Here is a 26,403-nt window from a genome sequence, read left to right as displayed (position 1 = left end):
AGATGAGTGACTCTGGACTGAACAGAGTCATGTGTAGTCCTGCTGGAGACCTCATGTGGTTCTAATAAATCTCCCTCATTTTTTTCTTAAGAGTCATTTCAATAAATAATTGGGTTTTTTAATCTAAGGGTTATTTTAGTGGTTTTAGTCATTTCTCAGGAAGGGAACATTTATTACAGTTCTTCCCGGGACGTGTTTGGATAGACTTCATTTCCTGCTGGGAGGAGTGGGCCTGCCTCTCCAGGGAAGACCCCTGGGCACTGTCCCCAGCCCCCCTCCTCCCCACCACTGAGGAATGTCAGGGCCAGCCGGTCAAAGCACAAAGGGTCACAGCCACTTAAAATTGATGATTCCTTCCACAGTCAGCAGTCTCTTCACTGACCATGTCTGTCGAGCCTGCCAGAGTGCCATTCCGAGTTTTTTCAGGAACATTTTCCTTCTTGGATGAGAGGGTGGGGCTGGAGCCTGGTGGTCAGGTGTCTGCGCGTCCGCACCGTGAACCTTCGGACGATGACACCGAGACCAGCAAGAGCTGACCTCTCAGCTGGATTGCGCTGAGTTCCTGGGCCCACCTGTGCATTCCTTTCACTGCTTTGCTTTACCCTCAGGAGGCTGAAGTCATTATTTATCACAAGTTGTTAACTCAGAATGCTTCATTCTTCAGAGACGGGCCTGTGCTCAAACCTAGAAAGTCATCTTTATAAAGTAGTGTTGTTCGTCAGCCTGTAAAAGGTAACAGTGTTTTAAAAATCCAGCATCTTCAGTGATTCAGTCTCTCAGGAGATGGAGTAACTTAGCAAATGAGTGGTATTCAGATTCCAGTCTTGAAAGACACAAGAATGCGTTTTACACTTGGAGGCATTTTAAGCATACTTAAAAGGACGATTTAAAAATAGTTCAGCTTTGCATTCCTCAGACAGGAGGAAGCCGAGAGCTGTCTTAGTCAAGGCCTCCAAGTCGCTGGTGGCCCTCAGTTCTGCGGGGAGGTGTGGCACCAGTGGCAGGGGTTCCGGAAGAGGCAGGTCTCAGAGACGGAGCCGTCCCAAGGGCGCAGTGCCAGTGTTCACCGCCTTCTTCTTTCTGTCTCTTCAAGGAGCATCTTCTTCCAAGAGCACAGTAAAGGCCAGAGCTGAGCGTACATGGGAACTTCTGTGCCCTGAAGCCCATGCTGGGTTTTTATGTGTTAGGTGGCCTGTCTCCTGAATGTTCCTAGAAGTTTGGCTTCACTTTTAACTTGTGAAATATGCAGTGAGACTCCTCACCAGTGTCTCACCTTCTGTCCCTCCACTGCCTTTTAGACTGAGATTGGGTAGCTCTAAATAGATGCTGTTTGGTAGATGCCGAATGTTTCCCACAGGTATGAGTGGCATGGTGGTAAAGGATCTCCCTGCCAGTACAAGAGATGTAAGAGGCACAGGTTCGATCCTTGCATTGGGAAGACCCCCGAGTAGGAAATGGCTCCAGGATCGTTGCCGAAAGTTCCGTGGACAGAGGAGCCTGGCGGGCTACAGTTGGTTTGCAAAGAGTTGGACAGGATTGAGCAGTGCACACACGGGGAACGTTTACTAGTCCCTCAGTATAACATATGCTGGTTGATAATACAAACACAGGAACAAGAAATTCCGGGAGCAAATTAATGTCTCAGTTTCAGAGCTTAACTCCTTCAAGTTACTTGGCATATTCTTAGAGCTCCTCTGGTGAGCGAACGTTTGTCAAGCCTGGCGTAGACGTCAGCCTCACCTCCGTGGGTGTATGTCAGCAACTCCGCTACACACATGAACGTCTTCAGCACGTGCAGCAGGCTCTCTGTGTATCTGGTTCAAGGCCCACTGCAGTGTCCAGGGCCCAGGGACAAGGAAGAACAGGCCATAGAAGGGATAGATGCCCACTACCGTGGGCAGAACCCACACCAGAAAGGTCCTCTGTGGTTGGAGAGACCCCAGTACATGTGGATCGGATAAACCTGCCGCCTTAATGAGAAAGGCCAGGGTTGTGCTCACGGGCCAGACGCCTGGGTTCAATCTGCGTTTGCATCACTTTCCAGGTGTATAACCTTGACAGCTCTTTCAGTGTATCTTTGTGCCTCCATCTCCTCTTCTGTAAAGTGGAGATGATAGGATCCGTGGGGGGTTTAGAAAGATTAAATGAGGCGGTATGCGCTCACACTTACAGGGGTGTTTGGCACCTGGAAGGTGCCCGGTGACGGCCTTAGCGCAGGAGATACCGCAACAGCGGTGACGGGAGAGGTGACGCGGCCACCCCACCCCCGCCCCTACATACACACACACACACAGACACACACACACACACACAGATGCACGCGCTTGCGGGACCGACCCCCTCGGGCTTCCGGCATGTGCATTTGCTTGGACACCAGCTCCGTGTCGTCTTTTATGATGTGACCTTCCTTGGAATAGTAGCTTCTGGAGTTATTATATGTTTTAAGAGTTACATTTTGTAATTTATGTTTTAAGAATTTTATATATATTTTTACCATCATATTTTTTCTGTGCCCAACGTTAAAAAGTACTCAGACCACAAGTGTAGAAGACTGTGAAAGCAGAAAGAGGAGACTGCCCTCCACCTTGCTCTGGTTCCCACTGCAGAGATGAGCGCTGGGGACCGCTGGCTCTCCGTCCTCCGGAGGGTCTGCTCCGCAGCTTCGGGGCAGGCGTGGGCTCGTCCCCGCATTGGTTTGCCAGCTTCCATCAGGGCAGCTGTATTGAACTTAGCGTGTCCTCACCTGCAGGTTGTCCTGGTGAGGCCTGTGCAGCCGTGTGGCCTCTCGTGTATCCATTTCCGTGTCTTGTGCACCAAGGACGCTGGAATGGCTGGGCCCCGGGCCACCTTCTTCAGAGTGTGAGAGAGCGTCTCAAATAACCTAAGCCAGAAATGGGGGCGAGGCAGGCGTTAGTACATGAAATTCAGTGCGACTGGTCTGCAGGTGGCCTGCCCCGGGCCGAGGCGCCCGTCTGCCTGCTCATCTTTTCTCTCGTGGCTTGTTTTCACGTGTTGGCTCTTGCTTGCTTGCCTTCCCTCGGGGGTTCCCGTCCATGTGGTCAGTCGGCTGGTGGAGGACTAGGAGACCCCTTCCTGTCGTCCTCAATGAGAATTCCTGACAGCCTGGCCTGGTTGTATGTTTGCCCTTGAGCGTCCTGTCTTTTGTGGGGGAGACATGGGTGAGGGCTGAGCAGGACTCTGACTTAGATATGCTGAGTTGACGTCAAGTACTGCGTTTCTGTCACATGGAAGTGGGTTGTCAGGTTGGCGTTCTGGACCTGGGAGGGACTAAGGGTGACACAGAAGAAGTCAGGGAGGCACAGAGCATGGGGACAGAAAGCTGGGGGAGATGGTGGGGAGACGAGGCCTGGTCAGAGGTCAGGGAATGAAGATGGGTCTGGTGTCAAAGGTCAGAGGAGGAGAGGGCTCCAGGAAAGAGGCTGGGGGTTGCAGGGCAGCAAGGCGACGATGGGAGGGAATGGGCTGGGGGACCCCTTTAGGGTGGAACCCCTTTCCATCTTGGAATATTTACAGCATCAGGTCAGAGTGGCCAAGGGACAAAAAAGGTTCTGTGGTAGGAAGAGGAGAAAAGTCTATTAACACAACAGCGAGTTCACACTTCAGGGCCTCACATTGCGGTGGAAACACACCCAGGCACGCAGAACCCGAAAGCCGCTTTTCTTCCTTTTGGGATGGGATGTATCTGTAGGTGTATCTGCCTTAAGAAAAGGAAATGGAGCTCGTGTTAACCAGTAGGTGATTATTTTTCACTGCAGAGACCTGTCCTTCCTCTTAGAGAAGGATTTTACTGTGAGATTATTTTAGCCTGTCTTTCATACCTTTGAAGCTGCTTTATGTTTGCCAGGACTTACATTCATTTTTCCAAAACAGTTGACAGGGAGGTGAAAACAGCATATGCCTAAGGTTATTACGTGTATACAATAAGCACCATACCAGGACCTGGTTAGTTCTTCACAAGTTCCTTAAAAATCAGTCTCTTTATAATGTTTAAATGTTGCTGGACTAAGGATTAAGGCTTATAGACCTGAGAGTTTTTTAGAACCTTGCAGATAGTTGAGAAGCTATGTCCCAGAGGGGAGAAGTGAATTGTCCGATGTCATAAAAAGCCAGTGGGCAAGCTGGAGTTGAACTCCTTGAACATTTCTCTCGCTGGTGGCCTCTGTGCTTTTCCTTGTAATAACCTGTGTGATGGTGGCTTTACCCCTCAGAAAGTCATTGCAGTGTCCCGAGTGCCACACGGGCCGAGGAGCAGCTAGTTTTGAACTTGGCAGAAATCTGGAGACTTTAATTAAATGCACCCGGCAGTTGGCGAGCACCTACATGTGAGGGGAGAGGGCAATGCTGAGCCGAAACTGCTTGGAGGGGAGAGACGTGGGAGAATGCCTTTTCTTCCAGGCGAGTGAAGCCCTTAGGTTGTTTAAGAGGCAGCACCTTTTCCCAAGATCATCATTCGTCATACAAGCCTGAGCTTCACAGCCCTGCTTCTGGGACTCAGGGCAGCAGCCACAGCTGAGGGGAAGATGACACAGACATCTCCCCCAGCCTTAGGGGGATGCTTTGCAGTTCAGTTCAGTCATCAGTTGTGTCCAGCTCTTCATGACCCCATGGGCTGCAGTGTGCCAGGCGTCCCTGTCCATCACCATCTCCCAGAGCTCACTCAAACTCATGTCCGTCGAGTCAGTGATGCCATCCAACCGTCTCATCCTGTGTCGTCCCCTTCCCCTCCTGCCTTCAGTCTTTCCCAGCATCAGGGTCTTTTCCAGTGAGTCAGTTCTTCACATCAGGTGGCCAAAGTATTGGAGTTTCAGCTTCAACATCAGTCCTTCCAGTGAATATTCAGGACTGATTTAGGATGGACTGGTTTGATCTCCTTGCAGTCCAAGGGACTCTCAAGAGCCTTCTTCAGCACAACAGTTCAAAACATCAGTTCTTTGGTGCTCAGCTTTGTTTATGGTCCAGCTCTCATATCCATACATGACTACTGGAAAAACCATAGCTTTGACTAGACAGACCTTTGTCGACAAAGTAATGTCTCTGCTTTATAATATGCTGTCTAGGTTGGTCACAGCTTTTCTTCCAAGTAGCAAGCGTCCTTTAATTTCATGGCTGCAGTCACCATCTGCAGTGATTTTGGAGCCCCAAAAATAAAGTATGCCACTGTTTCCATTGTTTCCCCATCTATTTCCCATGAAGTGATGGGACCAGATGCCATGATCTTCGTTTTGTGAATGTTGAGTTTTAAGCCAACTTTTTCACTCTCCTCTTTCACTTTCATCAAGAGGCTCTTTAGTTCCTCTTCACTTTCTGCCATAAGGGTGGTGCCATCTGCATATCTGAAGTTACTGATATTTCTCCCTACAATCTTGATTCCAGCTTGCGCTTCATCCAGTCCGACATTTCGCATGATGTACTCTGCATAGAAGTTAAATAAGCAGGGTGACAATATACAGCCTTGATGTACTCCTTTGCCAGTTTGGAACCAGTCCATTATTCCATGTCTGGTTTTAACTGTTGCTTCTTGATTTCTCAGGAGGCAAGTAAGGTGGTCTGGTATTCTTGGGATCCACAGTCAAAGGCTTTGGTGTAGTCAATAAAGCAAAAAGTAGATGGTTTTCTGGTACTCTCTTGCTTTTTTGATGATCCAACAGATGTTGGCAGTTTGATGTCTGGTTCCTCTGCCTTTTCTAAATCCAGCTTAAACATCTGGAAGTTCTCGGTTCATATACTGTTGAAGCCTAACTTGGAGAATTTTGAGCATTACTTTACTAGCATATGAGATGTGTGCAATTGTGTGGTAGTTTGAACATTCTTTGGCATTGCCTTTCTTTGGGATTGGAATGAAAACTGACCTTTTCCAGTCCTGTGGCCACTGCTGAATTTTCCAAATTTTCTGGCATATTGAGTGAAGCACTTTATCAGCATCATCGTTTAGGATTTGAAATAGCTCAATTGAAATCCCATCACCTCCACTAGCTTTGTTCATAGTGATGCTTCCTAAGGCCCACTTGACTTTGCATTCCAGGATGTCTGGCTCTAGGTGAGTGATCACACCATCATGATTATCTGGGTCGTGAAGATCTTTTTTGTATAGTTCTTTGTATTCTTGCCACCTCTTCTTAATATCTTCTACTTCTGTTAGGTCCATACCATTTCTGTCCTTTATTGTGCCCATCTTTACTTGAAATGTTCCCTTGGTATCTCTAATTTTCTTGAAGAGATCTCTAGTCTTTCCCATTCTATTGTTTCCTCATTTCTTTGCATTGATCACTGAGGAAGGCTCTCTTATCTCTCCTTGCTGTTCTTTGGAACTCTGCATTCGGATGCTTATATCTTTCCTTTTTGCCTTTGCCTTTAGCTACTCTTTTCTCAGCTATTTGTAAGGCCTCCTGAGACAACCGTTTTGCCTTTTTGCATTTGTTTTTCCTGGAGGATGCTTCTAAATACATGTTAATAGTTAGCTTTGCACTCATAGCCTCCCTTGAACCCAACGCAGTGCATTGTTGTTTGCCTTCTGCTAACTCGTTTTGATGGTCTAAGTGGTTGTCCTCTGGACTGTGACGTGTATACCTGTTGTGTATGTGCTTAGAGGTGCTCAGTTGTGTCCAAGTCTGTGTGACCCCATGGATTGTAGCCCTCCAGGCTCCTCTGTTCGTGGGATTTTCCTGAACACTGGAGAACACTGGAGTGGGTTGCCATTTCCTCCTCCAGGGGATCTTCCCAACCCAGGGATCGAACCCTGGTCTCCTCGTTGGTGGGCGTGTTCTTTTCCACTGAGCCGCCTGGGAAGCCCTTGTATACCTGTCTCCAGGGGCAGTACTCAGGTGTTGGGTAGCTCTCACCCAATGGGCATCGTTTCTGTGGTGGAAGACGCACACTGAAGCGTGCATACAGGACAAGGCCACTGAAGGACAGCGTGCATCTCGCCGGTGCGTCCCGTCGTGCCCCTGCCGGGCCAGCCTCAGGTCACAGCGGGAGCTGCCACAGTCCTGACTGAAGCCCTTCTGGGTATTCTATATCCTGTCTGTAAGCACCCAGAATTAATCTGCTGAGCTCTCAGACATACAATGCTGAGCTCATCCCAGTCGGAGAGGACTCCCTTGTGGGAGCACCCAGCACTTTATCCCAAGTTTACTTACCTGCCTTGTGTGAAAATGCCTGGCATTGGGCGGTCCCAGGTGGGCCTGTGTCAGGCAGCCTGCCTGAACACGCCAGACGCTTGTGCTGGACCGCGATGTGTCCCCGCGTCTGGGAGCGGTGGGTGCTGGGAGCAGGCTGTGGGTCACAGCCCTGCCTTAAAGGCCTTCTGAACCGCAGGGCCCGGTTCACAGGGTGCAGGGCTTCTGTGTCACATAGTCGGAAGGGAAGGAAAGCATGTTTACTCTGAGAGCGTGACAGCTTTCCAGCCTCATGACCCCAGGAGTCTCTGCGGACAGTTGTGATTGCTCCATCTCCATCGCCGCGAGCCCTGGGACTTTCCAAGTCACACAGAAGCTGCTTTCCAGAAGCCTGCTTTCATTTTGACCTTGGGCTACGGCCCCCAGGGACACAGCCATACCCTTTTTCTGTTTACTGAGCAGTCAGGATGGGACGACACAGTGCATGGCTTTGGAGCCCCCCTGCCCTCCCTCCCTAACCCACGGGCTTGTCAGCCACCCTCCCAGGCCAGCACCCACCTCCCACCCCCCGTGGCTTTGTGAGCAGAAGGTGGGGAGCCCAACCCTGGCTCAGTCCCTGCCCGGTCTCCAGGCCCCCTCCCAACGAGGCCCTGTTGTCCACTTGCCCGTGAAGAGGCCGGTCCCTGCAGGAAGAAGGTGGTCCTCTCTGAAAGGCAGCCAGGGCGGGCGTGGCCGTGCTTGTGTGAGAGGCGTTTGTGGGGCTCATACGGGGACAGCGTGCATCTCGCCGGTGCGTCCCGTCGTGCCTCTACCGGGCCAGCCTCTTGGCCCCCACTGCGCTTTGCCCCCTGGCTGCCTGGCTTCGCCAAGGCTGCCTTCAACAGGTGACAGGGAAGAGGACAGAATCGGAAACTGAAAGTGGTTTCCACAGCTCTGTTTCTCTCGGTCAAATCTGAATCTTCCCCCACGCAGCCATCCATAAATCTGTTCTTGCTGACAGCCGTGCCCAGACAGTCGGGGGTGGGAGGATGGGGAGTTGTGATTCCTGTGACAGAGACAGGACCCCTCATTAGTCCTGACACATCTCCGGAGCTGCCAGAGCTGCACCACCTCACCCTGGAAAGAGTCCATGCCTCCATGTATAGACATTGGAAACTTTGCCCAGTGGTTCCGATCCGAAAGGCATGGGTTGCTATGGGAGCAAAGAGGTGTGAGAGTGAAGGGTCCTCCGGAGGGAAAGGGACCACAGGCTCCTTAGAAACCCTGTGAAAGGTCCCAGTTCTCCTTCACACACCTGCCTGGTTCTCCAGGAACTGACGCGACCTTGAACAAGTCACTTAGCGCATTCCCTTTTCTACATGGGCTGTGGCACGTGAGCAGAGTCCTGCGAGCTCATTCTTCAGAATTGAAGGCGGGAAGAGCAGAGAACTGCTGAGATTTTCTGAACTGGTGGTGTGGTGGGGTGAGGAGGGGAACGGAAGGGGCTGGGCGGGGCAGCTTTAACAGGATGGCCTCACTGTCCTGCTTCAGGCTGGGAGCCTTCACCTGAGTTTCCCACCTTACGCAGAGCCCCCAAGACACTCACATCAGTTCATATTCCATTTTCAGAGAAAGGGTAGCAGGAAAAATGGGAACACCAAAAAAGTGATGAATTGTTTTCTAACAAATAGCTTTTTAAAAGGTGTTTTACAAATACTGAGTGTTTCATTTTTATTACGTGGGTTTCAGGTGTAGAGCATGGGAGTGCCATGTCATACACCCTGCAGAGTGGGCGCCACTGCAGGTCACACTTGACCCCTTCATCCCTTTCACGCTTCCCAAACCGCTTCCCTCCGGTAACAGCTAGACTAATATCTTTACCTGTGTGTTTTGTTTGTTTAGACTCCACATATGAGTAAAAGTCACATGGTATTTGTCTTGAGCCTCCAGGTCCATCCACGCTGTCACGCAATGGCAGCATTTCTTCTTGTGTTTATGGCTGAGTAGTACACCAGTGTGTACGTGTGTGTACATGCTGTCTGCACACACCACATATTCTGTATCCATTCATCTGTCAGTGGACACTTGGGTTGATTTTACATCTTGGCTATGGTGAATATGCTGCTATGAACAGTGGGGTGTGTATCTCTTTTCAAATTAGTGTTTTCATTTTCTTTAGATAAATAAGAGGTGGAGTTGTTGGATCATACTGTAGTAATTATATTTTCAGTTTCTTGAGGAATCTCAATACTGTTTTCCATAGTGGGTACCCCAGTTTACATTCCTGCTAGCAGAATTTTTTTTTCTCTTAAATTTTTTTCTATTAACATTTTTCAGATTCTTTTTCTCATTTAAGTTACTGCAGAATCCGAAGCAGAGTTCCCTGTGCTAGGCAGTAGAAATTCCCTCTTCCTGCCACATCGGCTCCAACATTTGTTATTTCTTGCCTTTCTGATAATGGCCGTTCTGACGGGTGAGGCGACACCTCGCTGTGGCTTTGATGTGAATTTCCCTGCTGATTAGCCGTGGTGTGCATCCTTTCATGTGCCTTTTGGCATCTGTATGTCTTCCTTGGGAAAATGTCTGTTCAGAGCCTCTGCCTTTTTTTTTGTTTGTTTTCGTTGTTGGTATTTTTGTTGTTGAGTTGAATGAGTCTTTATGTATTTTGGATATTAACTCCTTACAGGATATACAGCTGGTAAAGAAACTGCCTGCAATGCAGGAGACCTGGGTTAGATCCCTGGGTTGGGAAGATCCTCCGGAGGAGGGAAAGGCTACCCACTCCGGTATTCTGGCCTGGGGAATTCCATAGACTGTATAGTCCATGGGGTCGCAAAGAGTCAGACACGACAGAGCGACTTTCACTTTCACAGGATATACAATTCACAGCTGTCTTTTCCCACTCAGTATATTGCCTTTTTGTCTTGATGGTATTTCCTTTGCTGTGCAGAAGCTTCTTAGATTGATGTAGTCCCACTTGTTCATATTTGCTTTTTTCCCCTGCTTTGGAGTTAGATCCGGGGAAGCAGCTCTAAAACTGATGTCAATGTGACGGATAACGCTGGGTGATTTCCTGAAGCCGCAGGCAAGCTTGCCTTTCTGAGACCTTTCATTTCATTTGCTTTTTTGTCTCTCTGTGAAAACCAAGTTTTATAAAAATAACTTGGGCACTGAGGAAGTGACTTAGATTCATGCATTTCGTCATCTCAGAATCCAGGTGTGAAAATCATTTAATTCAGTTGTTGTTTTTTTTAAATATTAGAATTTGCACGGAAACGTTCAGATTCAAAATGATTGTTCAGCCCTCCCTTCCCCCAGCCCTGCAGTGCCCTGCCTGTTACATCCTCACTTGCACAAAATAGGGGGTTGGGTGGGGGGTGGCCCAATTCTTCATGCAGGGTGTTCTAGGAACGGATCACCGGGATGCCTGTTCACTTCTTGTGAAATGAACAGAAACTGCACTAGCTTCTTGAACTGGCACTTACTGCTAACAGTAGCATCTCAGCAGTTTTAAGCCCTTCAGTCCAGTTCAGTTCAGTCGCGCAGCCGTGTCCGACTCCTTGCGACCCCATGAATTGCAGCACGCCAGGCCTCCCTGTCCATCACCATCTCCTGGAGTTCACTCAAACTCACGTCCATCGAGTCGGTGATGCCATCCAGCCATCTCATCCTCTGTCATCCCCTTCTCCTCCTGCCCCCAATCCCTCCCAGCATCAGAGCCTTTTCCAATGAGTCAACTCTTCTCGTGAGGTGGCCAAAGTACTGGAGTTTCAGCTTTAGCATCATTCTTTCCAAAGAAATCCCAGGGCTGATCTCCTTTAGAATGGACTGGTTAGATCTCCTTGCAGTCCAAGGGACTCTCAAGAGTTTTCTCCAACACCACAGTTCAAAAGCATCAATTATTCGGCTTTCAGCTTTCTTCACAGTCCAACTCACATCCATACATGACCACTGGAAAGCCCTTGCAAGTTAGCAAATGTGACAGTCCAACTCACATCCATACATGACCACTGGAAAGCCCTTGCAAGTTAGCAAATGTGGTGGGGTTTTTTAATGCCTGGATGAGTAGGCTTGAGCCTGTGGACAACATTAGAACCAGCATCGTGATGGTCTGAACTTCCTTGGCCGGCTTCTTTGAAGAATCCTGGCTTGTCAGGGGCCATCGCTGACCTGGGGCAGGGGAGTCCCCACACAAACACAGAGACAGCATGATGTCTTGAGCCATGTGCCAGGGCAGCTTCACACAGCCAGGCTGGAAATACCTTCAGAGAGAGCTGAAGCCCTGGCTGTCGTGAGCCCAGCTGGCCCAGAGGAGGTGAGCCGAGCACAGAGCGTGGCTTCCACGGGGCACACGGGGCAGTTCCAGTCCTGGGGCAGATCAGCTGGATGGTGGGGGGATAGACGGTCCAGGGGTAGGACACATCTTCTGGGGAGTAGGAAGAAAGTAAGCGCAGGGAGGTCAGAAAGGAGCATCTGGGGAGTCAGGAAGTCAGCATTGGTGGGTGGTGTTCATGAGTCCCATTCCTGGGTCAGTTCAGTCTACGCAAACCACAGAATTCTGTGATGAGCTTCAGCATCCAGTGTATCCCAGCAGTGGCATGGCTGCTTTTAAAGCATTCGAACCAAGCTCCATAGTGTTACTCACCAGTGCTCTTGGCCTTCCCCAATCAATAGAAATCGACTAGAGGCCAGACAAGAAATTCATACAAGGCTTTTCTTGGGGCCCCTACTGCTGCTGCAGAGGGCGGGGGCCAGGTGGGGAACAAGAACAAGTAACAGGTACCCTTGCTTGCGCACTCCTGGAGTAGAGAGTGGCTGAGCTGCTCCCTTCTGTGGGGTGAGGGTAGTGGTGTGTCCAGGAGACGGGCCAGAGGGGTGGCTTAGGTGGCTTGCCTGTCCCTCTGGTGGTGCTGTGTGCAGGGGGCATGCGAAGAACCTGCTTTTGCTCCTGGCTCTTCAGAAGCGGCAGCTGGGCTTTTCGGTCTCTTGGTCTCTCGTGGTCCATAATCTGCCCCACTGCGCAGGCACGCAGGTGTCATCAGACCTGCAGCTCTTTGTTACTCGAGGAGCGGTGTGTCCAGGTGCATGCCCTGCAGCAGAGCGTCCCAGTCTCAGCCCATCTCGCTGGGACCGCCCAGAGCTCACCGCTGCTGGAAGCCTGGCTGCTTGGCTCAGCTTCTCATGTGCAGCCCTGTTGTCCTTACACTTCAGTTTTCATGTGCTTCATTGTAATCACTTCACTGTTCAGCTGTAGCTGGGAATCGATTCGTGGGAAGGAGTTGAGCAATTCCTTCGCCGGTGTTGTATCTAGTGACACTTGGTAACAGATCTGAATCCCCTTCCTTCGCCGGTGTTGTATCTAGTGACACTTGGTAACAGATCTGAATCCCCTTTTTCTTTAACTCTTGATCAGTAGCTTCAGTCCCTCTTACTGCTTTGAATTTGAAGATTTAATGCCTATAGATAAGGAAGGCTTGGGGGGGGGTTTAATTAATTTATTATAATTGGAGGCTAATTACTTTACAGTATTGTGATGGTTCTTGCCATACATTGGCATGAATCAGCCATGGGTGTACATGTGTTCCCCATCCTGAACCCCCCTCCCACCTCCCTCCCCATCCCATCCCTCTGGGTTGTCCCAGTGCACCAGCTTTGAGTGCCCTGTTTCATGCATTGAACTTGGACTGATCTGTCTCACATACAGTAATATACATGTTTTAGTGGGAGGGTTGCTTTTCAGTTTTAAATGGTTTCAGGTTAGCATAGCCCTGCTTCTCCGTGGACTGTTCCTGTTTTATTTGTGCTTAGAGTGCCACCTTCTGTTGACGTTTCTTCTGACAGATATGGTCACTGTGTGGATAAAGGAAAACATCCTGGATGTAAAACTCAGCTCGAGAGGAAAGGTTTTGAGTAAAATGAGAGTACAATTTTAGCCGATTACTAGCTACTTGCTGACTTCTTTCTCAAAAAAAGTTCAAACTCTGCTTGGTGGAAAATACTTGAGGAATTAAAGCTGCATTATTGTAAAATACCAGAGCTTCCCTGGTAGCTCAGCTGGTAAAGAATCCACCTACAATGCAGAAGAAACCAGTTCAACTCCTGGGTTGGGAAAATCTTCTGGAGAAGGGATAAGCTACCCACTCCAGTATTCTTGGGCTGCCCTGGGGGCTCAGACAGTAAAGAATCTGCCTGCAATGCAAGAGACTTGGCTTCAGTTCCTGGCTTGGGAAGATCCCCTGGAGGAGGGCATGACAACCTACTGTAGTATTCTTGCCTGGAGAGTCCCATGGATAGAGGAACCTAGAGGGCTGTAGTCCATGGGGTCACAAAGAGTTGGACACAACTGAGAGACACAGCACAGCACATTGTAAAGTTAATAATTTGTTACTGCTTATTGAACCCCTGCACGTGAAGATGGGTGTTAAATGTATGTTTCAGACGTGATGCCAAATGTCAGTATGTATTAAGGTTGGTGTAAATAGTTGGCAGTTTCAAAATTGGGGTAGAATAAACGGCATGTGTTTTTTAGGGAGCAAAGGCAGAAATCACAGTAGGTCTCCCCCCACCCCACCCCACCCCCAGATCAGCCTGTGGTATTTATTGATTACAGAGTTGATAGCAATGAGGCAGGCAAATTGGATTCACCTAAATCTGCCAAAAATAAATTAAATCGGGTGTTTCTTTTAACTTTCCCATTGTGATAAATTTTTCCCAAAACGTTGGCCCCAGATGAGAGGGTGAGAACTCGGGTTCGAAGTTTTTCCGCGTAAGAGATTCTGGTTCTGTTAAAATGCAGTGCTGTGGCTCCCGGGGTCAGACAGCGCCCACTGGCACCTGTTAGCCGGCTCGGCTCGCCTCAGGTGTGAGTCCGGTGAGACGCTGGTCCGTGGCCCTCGGGCTCCTGGGGTTCGCGCGCTGTTCCCGCGCCCCGACCCTGCCGCACGTCTGAAGGTGTCCTTTTCTCCCTGCAGGGACGCGCTCAGGATCCAGCAGCTGCAGCAGCAGATCCGCCGGGAGCGCGAGGCCCGCGCGCGCCCCTCGCCGCCCGCGTCCCCGGAGCCGCCGGAGCCGCGCGCGGAGCCCATGAGCGCGCTGGCTGCTCGCCCCGCGCCCGCCATGCAGGCCTCCAGCTCCTTCAGCTACGCGCGCCCCAAGCAGTTCATCGCCGCCCAGAGCCTGAGCCCCAGCGCGCCCCGGTCCCCGGCGCCCGCGTCCCCGCCGACCTCCGAGCCCGAGTGGGGCGCGCTGCCGCCGCCGCCGCCGCCGCCGCTCAGCCCGCCGGCGCTCGCCCCTGGGCCCGACTTCTTCCCGCCGCCGCCGCCGCCGCCGCCGCCGCCCGGCCCGGGCCCCGCGCCCCGCGCCGCCCGCCCAGGCCCCGCGCCCGCGGCGCTGCTCCGTGCCCTGCTGCCCTCGCAGCCCGCCGCCGCCGCCACCGTCTCCACCGGGGTCTCCGCTCTCGGCCTGCCGCGCGCCGCCCCCGCCGCGTGAGTGCCCGCCGCCCCTCTGCCCGGGTCTGCGCACGGAGGGGGTCCAGCTGCTGGGGGCCGAGGTGGAGTCAGGGTGCGCGCCGAGGGGAGGTTGCAGTCCCTGCGTGCCGGTTCAGGAGGTGAACGCGTCCAGGCGCACATTTCCATCCGGGCAGTGGCTGGAGGGGCCGCACTTGATGGAGATACGAGGCCCTGTCCCTGAATGATGCAGCCAGCCCTGGCCCCAGCCCCCTACCCCATCTCTACAGGGATCCATCATCTTCTGCCAGACTCTGAATGGCTTTCCTTAGGTCACAGTGCTGACGTGGCAGCCCTCTAAAATCTTCACTTAGAAACCCTGTGAGGATAAATTAGCTGGCAAAACAAACCCACGGGGTGGCGTCTGGCACGTCTTGAAGTGTAGGAAGAGCTGGCACTCACCCGTCCACTGAGGAGGTCAGAACTGTGTGCTGGCCAAGGCGAGGCCAGGGCCGCATCTCAACCCTCCCTGCTGGAATCCTGCTTCAGGGCTGGCAGGATCCCAGTACTCTTCAGAGAGAAAAGGAGGCCCTAAGTAGGGTTTCCTATGGGAATAGAAGTGAGGAGGCCCTAGAATTCGAGTTACACTCATTCGCAGCAGGTCCCCACCCTGGGGTGGGCTTGTGGCTCCTTCGCGATGAGACTGCTGCTTGCCCTCCAGCTGTGCCCAGGAGTGCCTGTTAGGCGCCTCCTGCTCTGTTAGGTGCGTCCTGCTTCCTTAGGCATTTTCTAAACGCTGCCTGAGGAATTCTGCGATTGAAATCTGGCTTCTTCTCAGGTCCTTATGGAAAAAAGCTCAGTCAGGTGACTGTAAATAGTCACATAAGGAGGGGAGCGAGGGTGGTAGTGGTGTAATCACGGGCTTCTTCCAGAGTCGAGTCCAACCTCTGGCCTGAGCAAACCTTTGACTCTTTGTTACGTGATACCCTTCGTCTTCGTACCATGGAAGTGCCATGAAAACACTTGCTGTTTGGAAGAAAAGCTTTGACGTACCTAGACAGTGACTTTCAAAGCAGAGACATCTTTTTACCAGCAGGCGTCTGTCTAGTAAAAGCCGTCGTTTTTCCAGTAGTCAGGTATGGATGTGAGAGCCGGACCATAGAGAAGACTGAGTCCCAAAGAATTGATGCTTTTGAACTGTGGTGCTGGAGAAGACTCTGGAGAGTCCCTTGGACTGCAAAGAGATCAAACCAGTCAATCTAAAAGAAATCAGTCCTGAATGTTCATCGGAAAGACTAATGCTAAAGCTGAAGCTCTGATACTTTGACCACCGGATGCAAAGCACTGACTCATTGGAAAAGACCCTGATGCTGGGAAAGATTGAGGTCAGGAGAAGGGGACAACAGAGGATGAGATCATTGGATGTCATCACCATCTCAATGGACATGAGTTTGAGCAAGCTCCGGGAGATGGTGATGGACAGGGAAGCCTGGTATACTGCAGTCAGTGAGGTCTCAGAGTCAGACAGGACTTAGCAACTGAACAACAACAACATTTGTCAGTTGGAATTTGGTGAAAGATGAGTCGACCACCACCTTGGACAAGGGGGCAGTGTCACGCCTTTTACCATCTTAGGCAGAAACAGTAGTTTATTCTGGTCTCCGATTTTGAAATTCCCTTGTATTCAGCAGTTTTAAGGGCTCATCTCAAGTTAACAGAAGTGCTTACCTCTTAGCAGTGTCTGTCATGGTTACTCATACGGAGTCATGGTATTTTATAATTGTTACCAGAGAGGAGACCAGCAGCTCCTGCCATTTCTTCAAAGCTAATGGGGACATCACTCCAATTTTACGGCTGTGGGAAGCTGTACCCAAGGGAGGTGGGCCCTCTGACACCATGTTCAGTGGTGACCCCAGGCCTCCAGCTCTATGCCAGCCTAGAAGCCACAGTTGTGTGGTCACCCTTTTGTCCGCAAAAAATTTCCTGTTGCAAAATCACACACGCTTAAAGAATTCCTTCTTTTGGTTTGATACATGTGACCTTTGGAACATTTTTTCCTCTGCAAAATTGTGGGATCACTGGTTTGCATTCTGAATTAAAAATGAAAAAGAAACTTTGTAGCCATCATAATAACTCAAATAAATCCGTCCCTTTCAGACCGGTTGGCATCCTTGAGTTTGTAGGAGCTGCCCCACCCTGCTCAGTTGGCTCTTCAGTTACTTGTCTGTGTTTCGTGGGGCACTTGTGGCTTGTAACAACAGATCAGGCTCACTTACCTGTTATTTGTCTGGTTGGACAGCTTTGCCATACGTGTGAAGTGCCTATAAGTAGACTGATTACAAGTGACTCGGTGAAGTAGCAATCCATTCGTTTGGTTGGTTTTTTGTTGTGCTTCTTTGCCTATCTGAAATGTAAATTTCAGATATCTCTATTTTATTTTTTTGATGTTGCTTTTAACTTTTAATTTATATTGGAGTACAGCCAGTTAACAATGTTGTGAGAATTTCAGATGGACAGCAAAGGGACTCAGCCATACATACACATGTATCCAGTCTCCCCCAAACTCTCCTCTCATCCAGGCTTCCGTGCAACACTGAGCAGAGCCCCCTGTGCTGTCCAGTAGGTGCTTGTTGGTTATCTGTTTTACATGGCATCCATTTTGCATGGCCTATGTCTATCCCAGTCCTTGTTTTGTGACTTGTGCAGTTTTCCTGCACAGCCACGAGAGGCAGCAGCGAGTTCTCTTGACCAAGACGCAGAGCAGGCCGTGGGGATGCAGGCGCTAACACTGTTCAAAGCCAGACAGGCAGAAAGGTCACACCGGTGCCCCTGGGAACCAGAGGGCATAGACCACAGATTCCTGGGGGCAGTTCTGGATGCCACGCTTGGGATGCCACTCATGTTGACATTGATTACTCTCGCAGTCTTCCCTCTGAAAAATGGGCGCTCATTCCTGCTGAGCCCTGGCGGGGGTCACCCCTCCAGGAGTGACATCAGCCCTCATTTAGGTGTGAGCAGAATCTCCCCTGCTGCCCGTGTGCTCTGTCAGGCCGTCGTGAACACAGACAGTGGCTGTGACTTCTGAGCGCTGGCACAAGCCCCTCCCAGGTACTGAGGTCTCCACCTGGCAGTTGCCGTTTTGTTTTTTAATTGAAGGATAATTGCTTTACAGAATTTTGTTGTTTTCTCTCAAACCTGAACATGAATAAGCTATAAGTATATATATATATTCTCTCCCTTTTGAACTTCCCTCCCATCTCCCACCCCATCCTACCCTTCTAGGCTGATACAGAGCCCCTCTTGGAGTTTCCTGAGCCATACAGCAAATCAGATATCTCTATTTTCTTAATCATCAGTTGCACTAATGGCCGTTTCGTTGTTTGCATTTAGCATCGTCTTGTTCTCATCTGTAAAAGAGTAGCTTCTGAACAGTCTGTGAAGATGTGGTTTTGCGTCTTATGTCTGGGCAACGGAGGGCCAGGCAGAGGGCAGGGGCGGCAACGGACCACAGAGGCAGGGAGGCTGGACAGCCTCCCCACAGCCCGTGGCCTTGATGTGGGTCAGGGTTTAGGGGATTTCTGTGGATCCAGTCCCTCCCCACTTTCCTTCGAGGCTGTGGGGTCACGGCCCTTCCCAAAGCTGGCTACAGACACACTTGTCTAGTCAGCGGAGTGTCTCCATGGAGGCAGTTCCTACCCCGAGCACGTGAGCACTGTTCACCGGGCCCGGTGGTCGTGCTTTCGCTGGCGCACGCGGGGCAGGACCGTGTGCACGGCAGGTCAGCACCCCAGGCAGGCGGGGCTGTCTCTGGCTCCCGGGCGCGGTGAAGAGTGCTGGTTTGGGTAACAGTTTACTTTGAAGAGCTGTCTTAATTTTTAATTGTACAAACCATTGTGAAGGGAAAGCACGTCTGTCAGCAGACACATTTTTATTCCTGGGGAGTGGCTCCCTGCTCCTTGGAAGTCAGCGGGTGCCACGCCGGGGGCAGATGCTGCATCCTGCTTTCTCTCTGACCTCAGAGCCTCAGCCTTACTCTGTGCTCAGGTTTTAACATAATTTCTTAGTGTTTGCTGAATCACGTTAGTAATTAGTCCAAACGAGATGCTGTCAGAAAGAGATTCCCTGTTAAACGGAGAGGGTGCCCGCCGACCCCCCGGGCTGGCTCTTGCTGCCCCTCCGCGATGCAGTCCTCCCAGTCCAGCTCCACCCGGACCCTCCCCTCCTGTCGCCTGGCAGCACCACCTCCCCACCGCCACTGCAGGAGCTGATTTTCGCAAGAATAGTGGCTCAAGGCTGCTGCAGAGTCTGCTCTGGTGCGCGGAATGGAGCAAGGCCCCAGCCAGTGGGTCGGCAGGGGTGCTGGCCGGCTCCCGGCACTCCACACAGCATCCTGGGGTCCTCTTCCGTTCATCCCCCCTCCATCCCCTCCCAGCCCGCACCCGTTCCTGCTTCCTCTTCATTCCTGTCCCACCTAGAATTCCAGCCGCAAGGTGTGTTCTATGATTTAGATTTATTCTCCAGCTTCAGCATCAGTCCTTTCAATGAACAGTCAAGATTGATGCCCAAAGGCACAACCTGACGTGGCAGAAACCCAGGTCTGCATACAGACAGTGCCACATGTTGCTTGCTGCTGCCTCTTCTACCTCGGTGCTCATCTCACCCCGTGACACGCCAGTGTGTGCCAGCGGTTGTGTCTGTGACACTGGTCCACACCCAGCAGGAGGGGCGTGGGCCCAGGGTGGACAGCCCCAAGCGCTGGGCTTGGTGTGCCTGACGGACCAAACCCTGACCCTGCCTCCACTGTGTGCTCTCCCGCAGGGGGCTTCCCAAGAAGGCCGGCAGACCCGCCAGGATGGCCTCCGACGAGGAGATCCAGGGCTCCAAGGACGCGGTCATCCAGGACCTGGAACGCAAGCTGCGCTTCAAGGAGGACCTGCTGAACAACGGGCAGCCGGTAGGGGGCGGTAGAGGGCGGGGGCAGGATGAGCAGGGGCAGGCGGTAGGGGCAGTCCCTGGAGCCAGCGAGTTCCGTCCTCAGCAGCCTCAGGGCTGGAGCCTCACCCTCACACCTGGCCTTCAGCTGAGCACTGTCTTCACAGCTGGTGTAGCGCCCCCCGCAAGCCCCCACGCGCCTCTCCAGGTTGACTTTTGCTTGTGGAGGGGAGAGCATGGGGGGCGGCTTTGCGGTCTCCTTCCATGAACCATTCCTGGGGGCTGAGGGGAATACAGCAGCTTGGAAGTAGAGGGGGCAGGAATGCTGAGGCCACAGTTCACCGAGGCCCTCCAACACTACAGAGAAAAGGGACAGTCTACAGTCACACCGCCCCGATCACACCCGAGCTTGTCCTGCTTGGAAGCTAAGCAGGGTCAGGCCTGGCGAGTCCTTGGGTGGGAGGCAGAGAGAGGGAACCAGTCCCGCAGGAGGGTAGGGCTGGGGGCTGTGCCCAAGGTCTGTCTGCCCAGAGGCGGTGGACGGGAACTCAGTTCTGGGCTCTGTGCCCTGCCCTGCCTTGCTTCTGCAGAGAAGGCTGCGCACCTTAGGAGACCATGCTGATCTGGTCTAGACTGTCCGGTGCGGGTTCCGTTACCACGCTTGTGCTCGTCTGTCAGGGCGGCTCAGCTCGGTTCTGGAAGGGAGTGCTCGCTGTTCTGAGGCGGCAGGTTGTAGACAGGCGAGGAGGCAGTCCACACAGGCGCCGCCTCCACAGTGCTTCCTTGTCGGGTGTTGGCTTGTTTGTTTTCTGGGCTCACTGCCCCCATCACATCCGAGTTCCTAAATGGCACAGGCAAACGAGTCTAGGAAATGAGATTTCTTGGGGGGGTGGCCAGTGACCTGTGTGCTTTACCAGGGGCATTGGCCTGGCTCTTCGGCAGAAGCAGAGAGGGGCCTCTTGTGTAAAGTGTCCCTGAGTACCTTCTCCAGAGGGGCAAGCCTGCGTGCTGACTCTCTTTTCTAGGAGCTGCGGTTAGCCCGCCCTGATAGATAAAGGTGTGAGCGCAGACTGCTTCGGTTGGGCGGCTGGGGCCCAGAGGAGGGGGCTGGGTACTGATCTGGGGCTGAGGAAGACTGACATGCTAAAGAGACCCCACGTTACTCACCTCACTGAGACTTTCACAGGGGGAAGTACCTTCTCCCTGAAACAGTGGTCGCATATGCAAATGAACACATTCTGGAAGTTTTCCCTGGCTCTGTCAACCAGAGCCTTTGAAAGATTAAAACAAAGACTTACGGGATCTTTCTCAAGCCCGGTAAAGGCTTTTTTCAAGGTTTTTTTTTTTGTTTGTTTAAATATTCCTTATGAACTAATAACTCTTGGTTCAAAAGATTTCTATAAGCTATTATTATTACACTACATGTATTTATATTTGTTATATATATGTCATATCTCTCTTGCATAGAAGTATATGTTATTTGGATTTGTTCAGCAGTGAACGACATTTCTAGTATTTTCCGTACATTTCCACATTTGAGAATTTTAAAAGGACAAGTAAGGTTTCTGTTCTTAGAAAACGTGACCGTCAAACAGCTTTTTCCTGACGCTGCACGTGACTCCGTCCGCATTTCTGGCGTCTTCGTATATGGCTTTTTATATTCACACGGCGCAGCAAGTGGTTCTGAAGCTCAGCAGTGAGTGAGTCTGGCTGCTGGTGGTGGCAAGTGCATCTGACGAGGGCCTGAGTATCGCGAGATGCTTCCCCTCCAGGGGAACGGGGTGGCACCAGGCCGCCCTCCCCAAATATTAGAAAGGCTTTTTACGAGAGCAGGTGTTTAAAAAGGTTTTTAAAACTGTGTCTGAAAACTGAACCCATTATTTTTTAACGCATGTGAGAAAATTGAACAGCAGCATGCGGACGAGCCGCTCCGTGCCACAGATGCCTGTCTCCACCTCTCCTCATCCTCAGCCCCTTTTTCCCAAAACAAGGCCATTGGAACTTCAGGTCTGTTTGCCATTTGGCATGTGTCCTGCTTCTCTTCCTGGTTTCCACTGGGACTAAGACCGGCAATTACTGGAAAGCAGCGGTTTACCCAGCATATTTTCCTGATTAGAGAGTTTCTAGGAGAGTCTGTGTCTAGATTCAGAAGTTTGGAAGTTCATCTGAAAAAACTTGCACATTTTTTAAAATTTTATTTTGCGTTACTAATTATTCTCTATTTTGAATCAAAAGCTTGTTTTTAAAATGCCCCAGTGAATGGGCTGATGACCGTTTTGGAGTCAGCACTCAAGGGCACCCATCAGACCAAACGCGAGTGGGCCGTTTGGTTTGTGTTCAGCCCAAAGCCCTGGTCGCTGAAAGCAGGAGCCTCACCACCTTCGCTGGGAGCAGTCTCCCCTGAGGCTCGAGGCCGTGGGTGTCAGGTCAGCAGGCCGCTTCCAGCCCCTCTGCTAGGTCAGCGTGTGCAGCCAGCCTCCACGACGTCCTGTGTTTGCCTGCGCTCACCCCCGTGCCTGGCCCCGGAGAAGAGCTCTCGAAGCAGCACTGCCCACCAGCCTCGGACTCCCTCCCCAGGCTCGGAGCTGTTCTGAAGCCTGTGGTAGCTATGACCGTACACGTCCTGTAGAAAACATCTTGCTATGTAAAGGTCTTTGTCTTCATATGTATCATTAGGCATAAATGCGTGACACACGCTTTTAGGGGACTTCTGCCCTGTTGCTTGCCGTGCTCACCGTCAGTGTGCTCTCGGGATGGGTCACCCTGACTCTCAGCACCGGGTCAGGACTGGAGGGCCAGCGGGAGCAGGTGAACACAGGGAGCAGAGGGCCCCTGTCTGCACAGGCGTCCGGAGCTGGAGAGGAGCGGTCACAGAGAACAGACCCGTCTGTTCTTCGCATTCGTGTTCTCAAGGCCCTGCAGCAGTGAGGTTTTTCTGACTCGTGTGGCTTCTTTGCTTAGAGGTTGACCTATGAAGAAAGGATGGCTCGGCGGCTGCTGGGTGCCGACAGTGCGACTGTCTTCAACGTCCAGGAGCCAGAAGAGGAGGCGGCCAACCAGGTATGCGATCCTCCCGGCTTCCCGGAAGAGCAGAGTGTTCTCCGCCCGCCACCCCCAGCCTCCCTAGGGACCCGGTCCTGGGGCCAGCTCTGTGCAGAACCAAGGGTGGGTCGCAGGCTGCCTCTGACCAGCGGCTAGTGAGCATGCCCTGTGTTGAGAGGGTGATGGAGTTACTTCCATCAATGACACCTGTCCTTTTTGTCTTATCCATTAGTTTCTCTTCTTTCAAGTATCTTTCTGATTTCCCTGTCCTGTGCTGTAATGCAAAACAGGTTTGTGTGGAGGAACATACATTCGCTGAAATTGTGTGAAATGACTCATGACTATTTTCAGTTACGTTCTTAACATCTCATCCAGGTGAAGTATCTATGTACAGAAAATAATGTTTTTCTTCACAAATATAGTTAAAAATCGGTAATGAACAGGGAATCTGCTTTGTCCCCTGCAAACACCAGCAGAGAAGGCAATGGCACCCCACTCCAGTATTCTTGCCTGGAAACTCCCATGGACAGAGGAGCTGGTGGGCTGCAGTCCATGGGGTCGCTAAGAGTCGGGCACGACTGAGCGACTTCACTTTCGCTTTTCACTTTCATGCATTGGAGAAGGAAATGGCAACCCACTCCAGTGTTATTGCTTGGAGAATCTCAGGGGCTGGGGAGCCTGGTGGGCTGCCGTCTATGGGGTCGCACAGAGTCAGACACGACTGAAGCGACTTAGCAGCCGCAGCAGCAGCAACACCAGAATCCTTCATGGATTTGCTGTGAGCTGTTTATCATCTCCACTGGTTCTGTTTGGAGTCTCCCTATATACTGAATAGTTTTAAGATAAAAGAAAGCTTTAGAACACAAGTTTAAAGGATCAAGTAAACTCTTTCTCCTGTCTATTCAGAAATGGATCAGCCTTCAAAATCTGAAAGTTTTTCTGTGCTAAATATTGCTCCCACCAGAGTTTGCCTTAAAGCGAGAAATCTGGTTGGATTCTTGCCGCTTCTCTTCCTGGGCTTCACTACTCCTTCTCTGCTGTTTCAGGACCCCTGGCCATCTCGTGCTTCTGTGGAGAGCCCTCTGGACGGTCAGAAGGTCACCTTCACCTCTCTTCCTCTCCCAGTCCTTCTGTGTCCGCTTCCTCTGTTCTCCCTCATGTGCTTGTGTGTCTGCACTTCCTGCCACACGTTAGTGACCGATACACCTACTGTGTGTTTTCATTCAGCATCAGAGGCACAGTTACTGCAGTGTGATCTGTCACGTCGTTTATTTACAGACTTGAATTTTATTCTGTCCTTGATGGCTACTCTGAATTTTAAATTGTGAGAAGTTTCTCATTTGTTACAAGTTTTCTAGGAGAAAAAAGAGCCAATTCTTAAACTGATTAATTTGATAATGATTAGACAAAGCAGCTTGTGTATCTCCTGCAGTTTCATTCATTCTGCTGAATTTCTTCCTTCAAGCCAGCAGACTTTTTCGGGTTTGGGGGCGTGCCATGTGGGGTGGAACATCTTAGCTCGAACCCTGCCCCCTCCACTGATAGTGCCAAGTCTTATCCACTGGGCACCAGGGAAACCCCATGCCAGACTGTTTTTTAAAGATTGAGTAACTTTAAGAGAAAACCTTGTTTGAAACAACCTTTCATTTAATATTAAATAGAGAGTGTCTCATAATGGGCTGCCTTTTCTGTACTTCATGAGCAAGCGGTCTCTTGGAACCCCTTCATTACCAGAGGATGCTGGCGGGCACTTGATGCCTATTTTTTTAACCACATATTTGACTGGACTGTCAGACCTCTTTTTCTTTTAAAGAGGGTGGAGAATGGTTGCCCAGAGCTGAGAAGCTGAGGGAAAGTCGGAAGCTGGGTGGGGAGGATTGTCAGGAGAGGGGAATAAGGTACCATTTCTCCAGCACCACTGGAGAAAAGGCCGAGTGAGCCGCAGCTGCCCATCTGGGAGGTGCCCACCCTCAGACAGGGATGGGTCAGTGTGGCGTCAGTGCTTAACTTTTATGAGCAGTTTCGGAGCCACTGTTGCCTTTTTTTTTCCTTCTCCCTATTCTGAGAGAGAAGAGAAAGAAACTCATTCTCCTAGGTGTGTGGCTGTGGTGTTTTTCGGTTGACAGGACTTGAGGATGGTTTGAAATAGCACATGTCCTTCCAGGCATTCTTTGTTTCATGTGGGAGTGACTGGGGTGCAGACTTGTTGTTGAGCTCTGTAGTAAACACATCGCTGTCCTCCGGGAGCCTGACTGCAGAGGGGCTGAGTCTGATGGGACGGTGTGTAGCACGAGGGGCCCAGTCGGTGATGCAGCCCCTCCGTCTGACTCAGGAGTACAAGGTCTCCAGCTGTGAGCAGAGGCTCATCAGCGAAATCGAGTACCGGCTGGAGCGGTCCCCCGTGGAGGAGTCAGGGGACGAGGCACCCTGCGGGGACACGTCTGTGGAGAGCGGAGTGGCCCCCTTCTTTGAGGTGAAGCTGAAGCATTACAAGATCTTTGAGGGTATGCCTGCGACGTTCACGTGCAGAGTGGCCGGCGACCCAAAGCCCAAGGTGAGTGGCGACACAGCCTCTTCAGAGCTACGTGCCCTGAGCATGGGTCTGGCTTCCAGCCTGCAGGGTGTGTGGTAGAAGTGCCAGAATTGAACTGAATGTGCCAGTCCCTCAGTCGTGTCCTATTTGCGACCCCGTGGACTGTAGCGCGCCAGGCTCCTCCATCCATGGGATTCTCCAGGCAGGAATACTGGAGTGGGTCACCACGCCCTCCTCCAGGGGATCTTCCCCACCCAGGGACTGAACCCACATCTCCTGCATTGCAGGCAGATTCTCTACCATCTGAGCCACCAGGGCAGCCCCTAGACTAGGACAGGGTTGAACAGAGTAGGGTAGGATGGAATGGGATCTAAGGGGACAGGACAGACAGACTAGGAGAGTGACTGGCAAGGAGCGCCTCACACCCTCCCTCTCCCTCCCATGGAGTCACCGCTGCGACACCCCAGGTGCAGGTGTCAGGCTCAGCTCCAGCAGGTTGGTGAGCTTTCCCAAGGCCAGAGGGCTGTGGTGGCCAGGCCTGAACTTGAACCCCGCCTATGCTCTGTGCTGGACAGAGGAGCGAAGCTGCCACTACTGAAGGGAATCATATGTTTAATCCACAAAGCCCAGGCCTCCTGTGGGTACAGAGGCGGAGGGGGCGGGAGTACCACAGCTGGGGCTGGCCCGGCCAGAGCCCTGTCCTACAGGCACAGGGGGACACCAGGTGGCGGGTGGCCCTCTCTTTAGACAGAGACTAGGATCACCGCTCACGGCCCCACGGAACAGCACACAGGACTGCACTTTTCCCTGGGACTGGAGAGAAGACAGTGAGAGAGGCCCAGTGAGAAGCGGAAGCTCCGCCTTGACACTCTCGCAGGATATTCTGCCCTCGACAGGCTTGTTCCCTTGAAACATGAAAAGACGGAAGCGAAGGTCTAGTTCACACTGTTTTCCTCTCAGAGCAGTCTTGGTAGAATGTTGGCACTGTCTCTTAATTTGGGCTTCCCTGGTGGCTCAGATGGTGAAGAATCCACCTACAATGCGGGAGATCTGGTTCAGTCCCTGGGTCGGGAAGCTCCCCTGGAGGAGGGCATGGCAGCCCACTCCAGTACTTTTGCCTGGAGAATCCCCATGGACAGAGGAGCCTGGCAGACTGCAGTCCACGGAGTCGAGAATAGTCAGACACGACTGAGCAGCTCAGCACAATACATGTCTTAATTCTCATTTGAAAGTTGTCTACTAAGTATAATACAGGTGAAAAATAGGATTAAAGGGAAAAAAGAATTCTAAAGAACTGGCATAGCAGCAAGAATGTGAAAGGGAGAAATTACATACT

General features: G+C 51.5%; 1 protein-coding gene and 1 long non-coding RNA gene across 10 annotated transcripts in view; one reads left to right on the top strand and one right to left on the bottom strand.

The window, feature by feature from the left end:
* The window catches only part of PALLD (palladin, cytoskeletal associated protein), a 376,038-nt gene that overhangs the window by 330,767 nt on the left and 18,868 nt on the right, over positions 1 to 26,403 (top strand). For 4 of the 9 annotated variants that reach the window (XM_069576798.1, XM_069576797.1, XM_069576799.1 and 1 more), the window contains 5 exons: positions 14,087 to 14,599; positions 19,379 to 19,514; positions 22,454 to 22,552; positions 23,581 to 23,631; positions 24,867 to 25,088. In XM_069576798.1, coding sequence (XP_069432899.1) covers positions 14,087 to 14,599; positions 19,379 to 19,514; positions 22,454 to 22,552; positions 23,581 to 23,631; positions 24,867 to 25,088 — 1,021 coding nt within the window. The remainder of the gene's footprint in view (positions 1 to 14,086; positions 14,600 to 19,378; positions 19,515 to 22,453; positions 22,553 to 23,580; positions 23,632 to 24,866; positions 25,089 to 26,403) is intronic. The other 5 variants (XM_069576796.1, XM_069576800.1, XM_069576801.1 and 2 more) reach the window with 3 other exon arrangements.
* Positions 1,537 to 7,379, bottom strand: LOC138433717 (uncharacterized). Its single transcript, XR_011254442.1, has 2 exons — positions 7,158 to 7,379; positions 1,537 to 2,881 (listed from the first exon to the last, which is right to left on the bottom strand). It is a non-coding gene; the product is annotated as an uncharacterized lncRNA (long non-coding RNA).

The sequence above is a fragment of the Ovis canadensis genome, chromosome 2 (assembly GCF_042477335.2).
Source record: "Ovis canadensis isolate MfBH-ARS-UI-01 breed Bighorn chromosome 2, ARS-UI_OviCan_v2, whole genome shotgun sequence".
Classification (NCBI taxonomy): domain Eukaryota; kingdom Metazoa; phylum Chordata; class Mammalia; order Artiodactyla; family Bovidae; genus Ovis; species Ovis canadensis.
The sequence above is the reverse complement of the archived record's forward strand: the minus strand, read 5'-3'. Positions and strand labels throughout refer to the sequence as shown.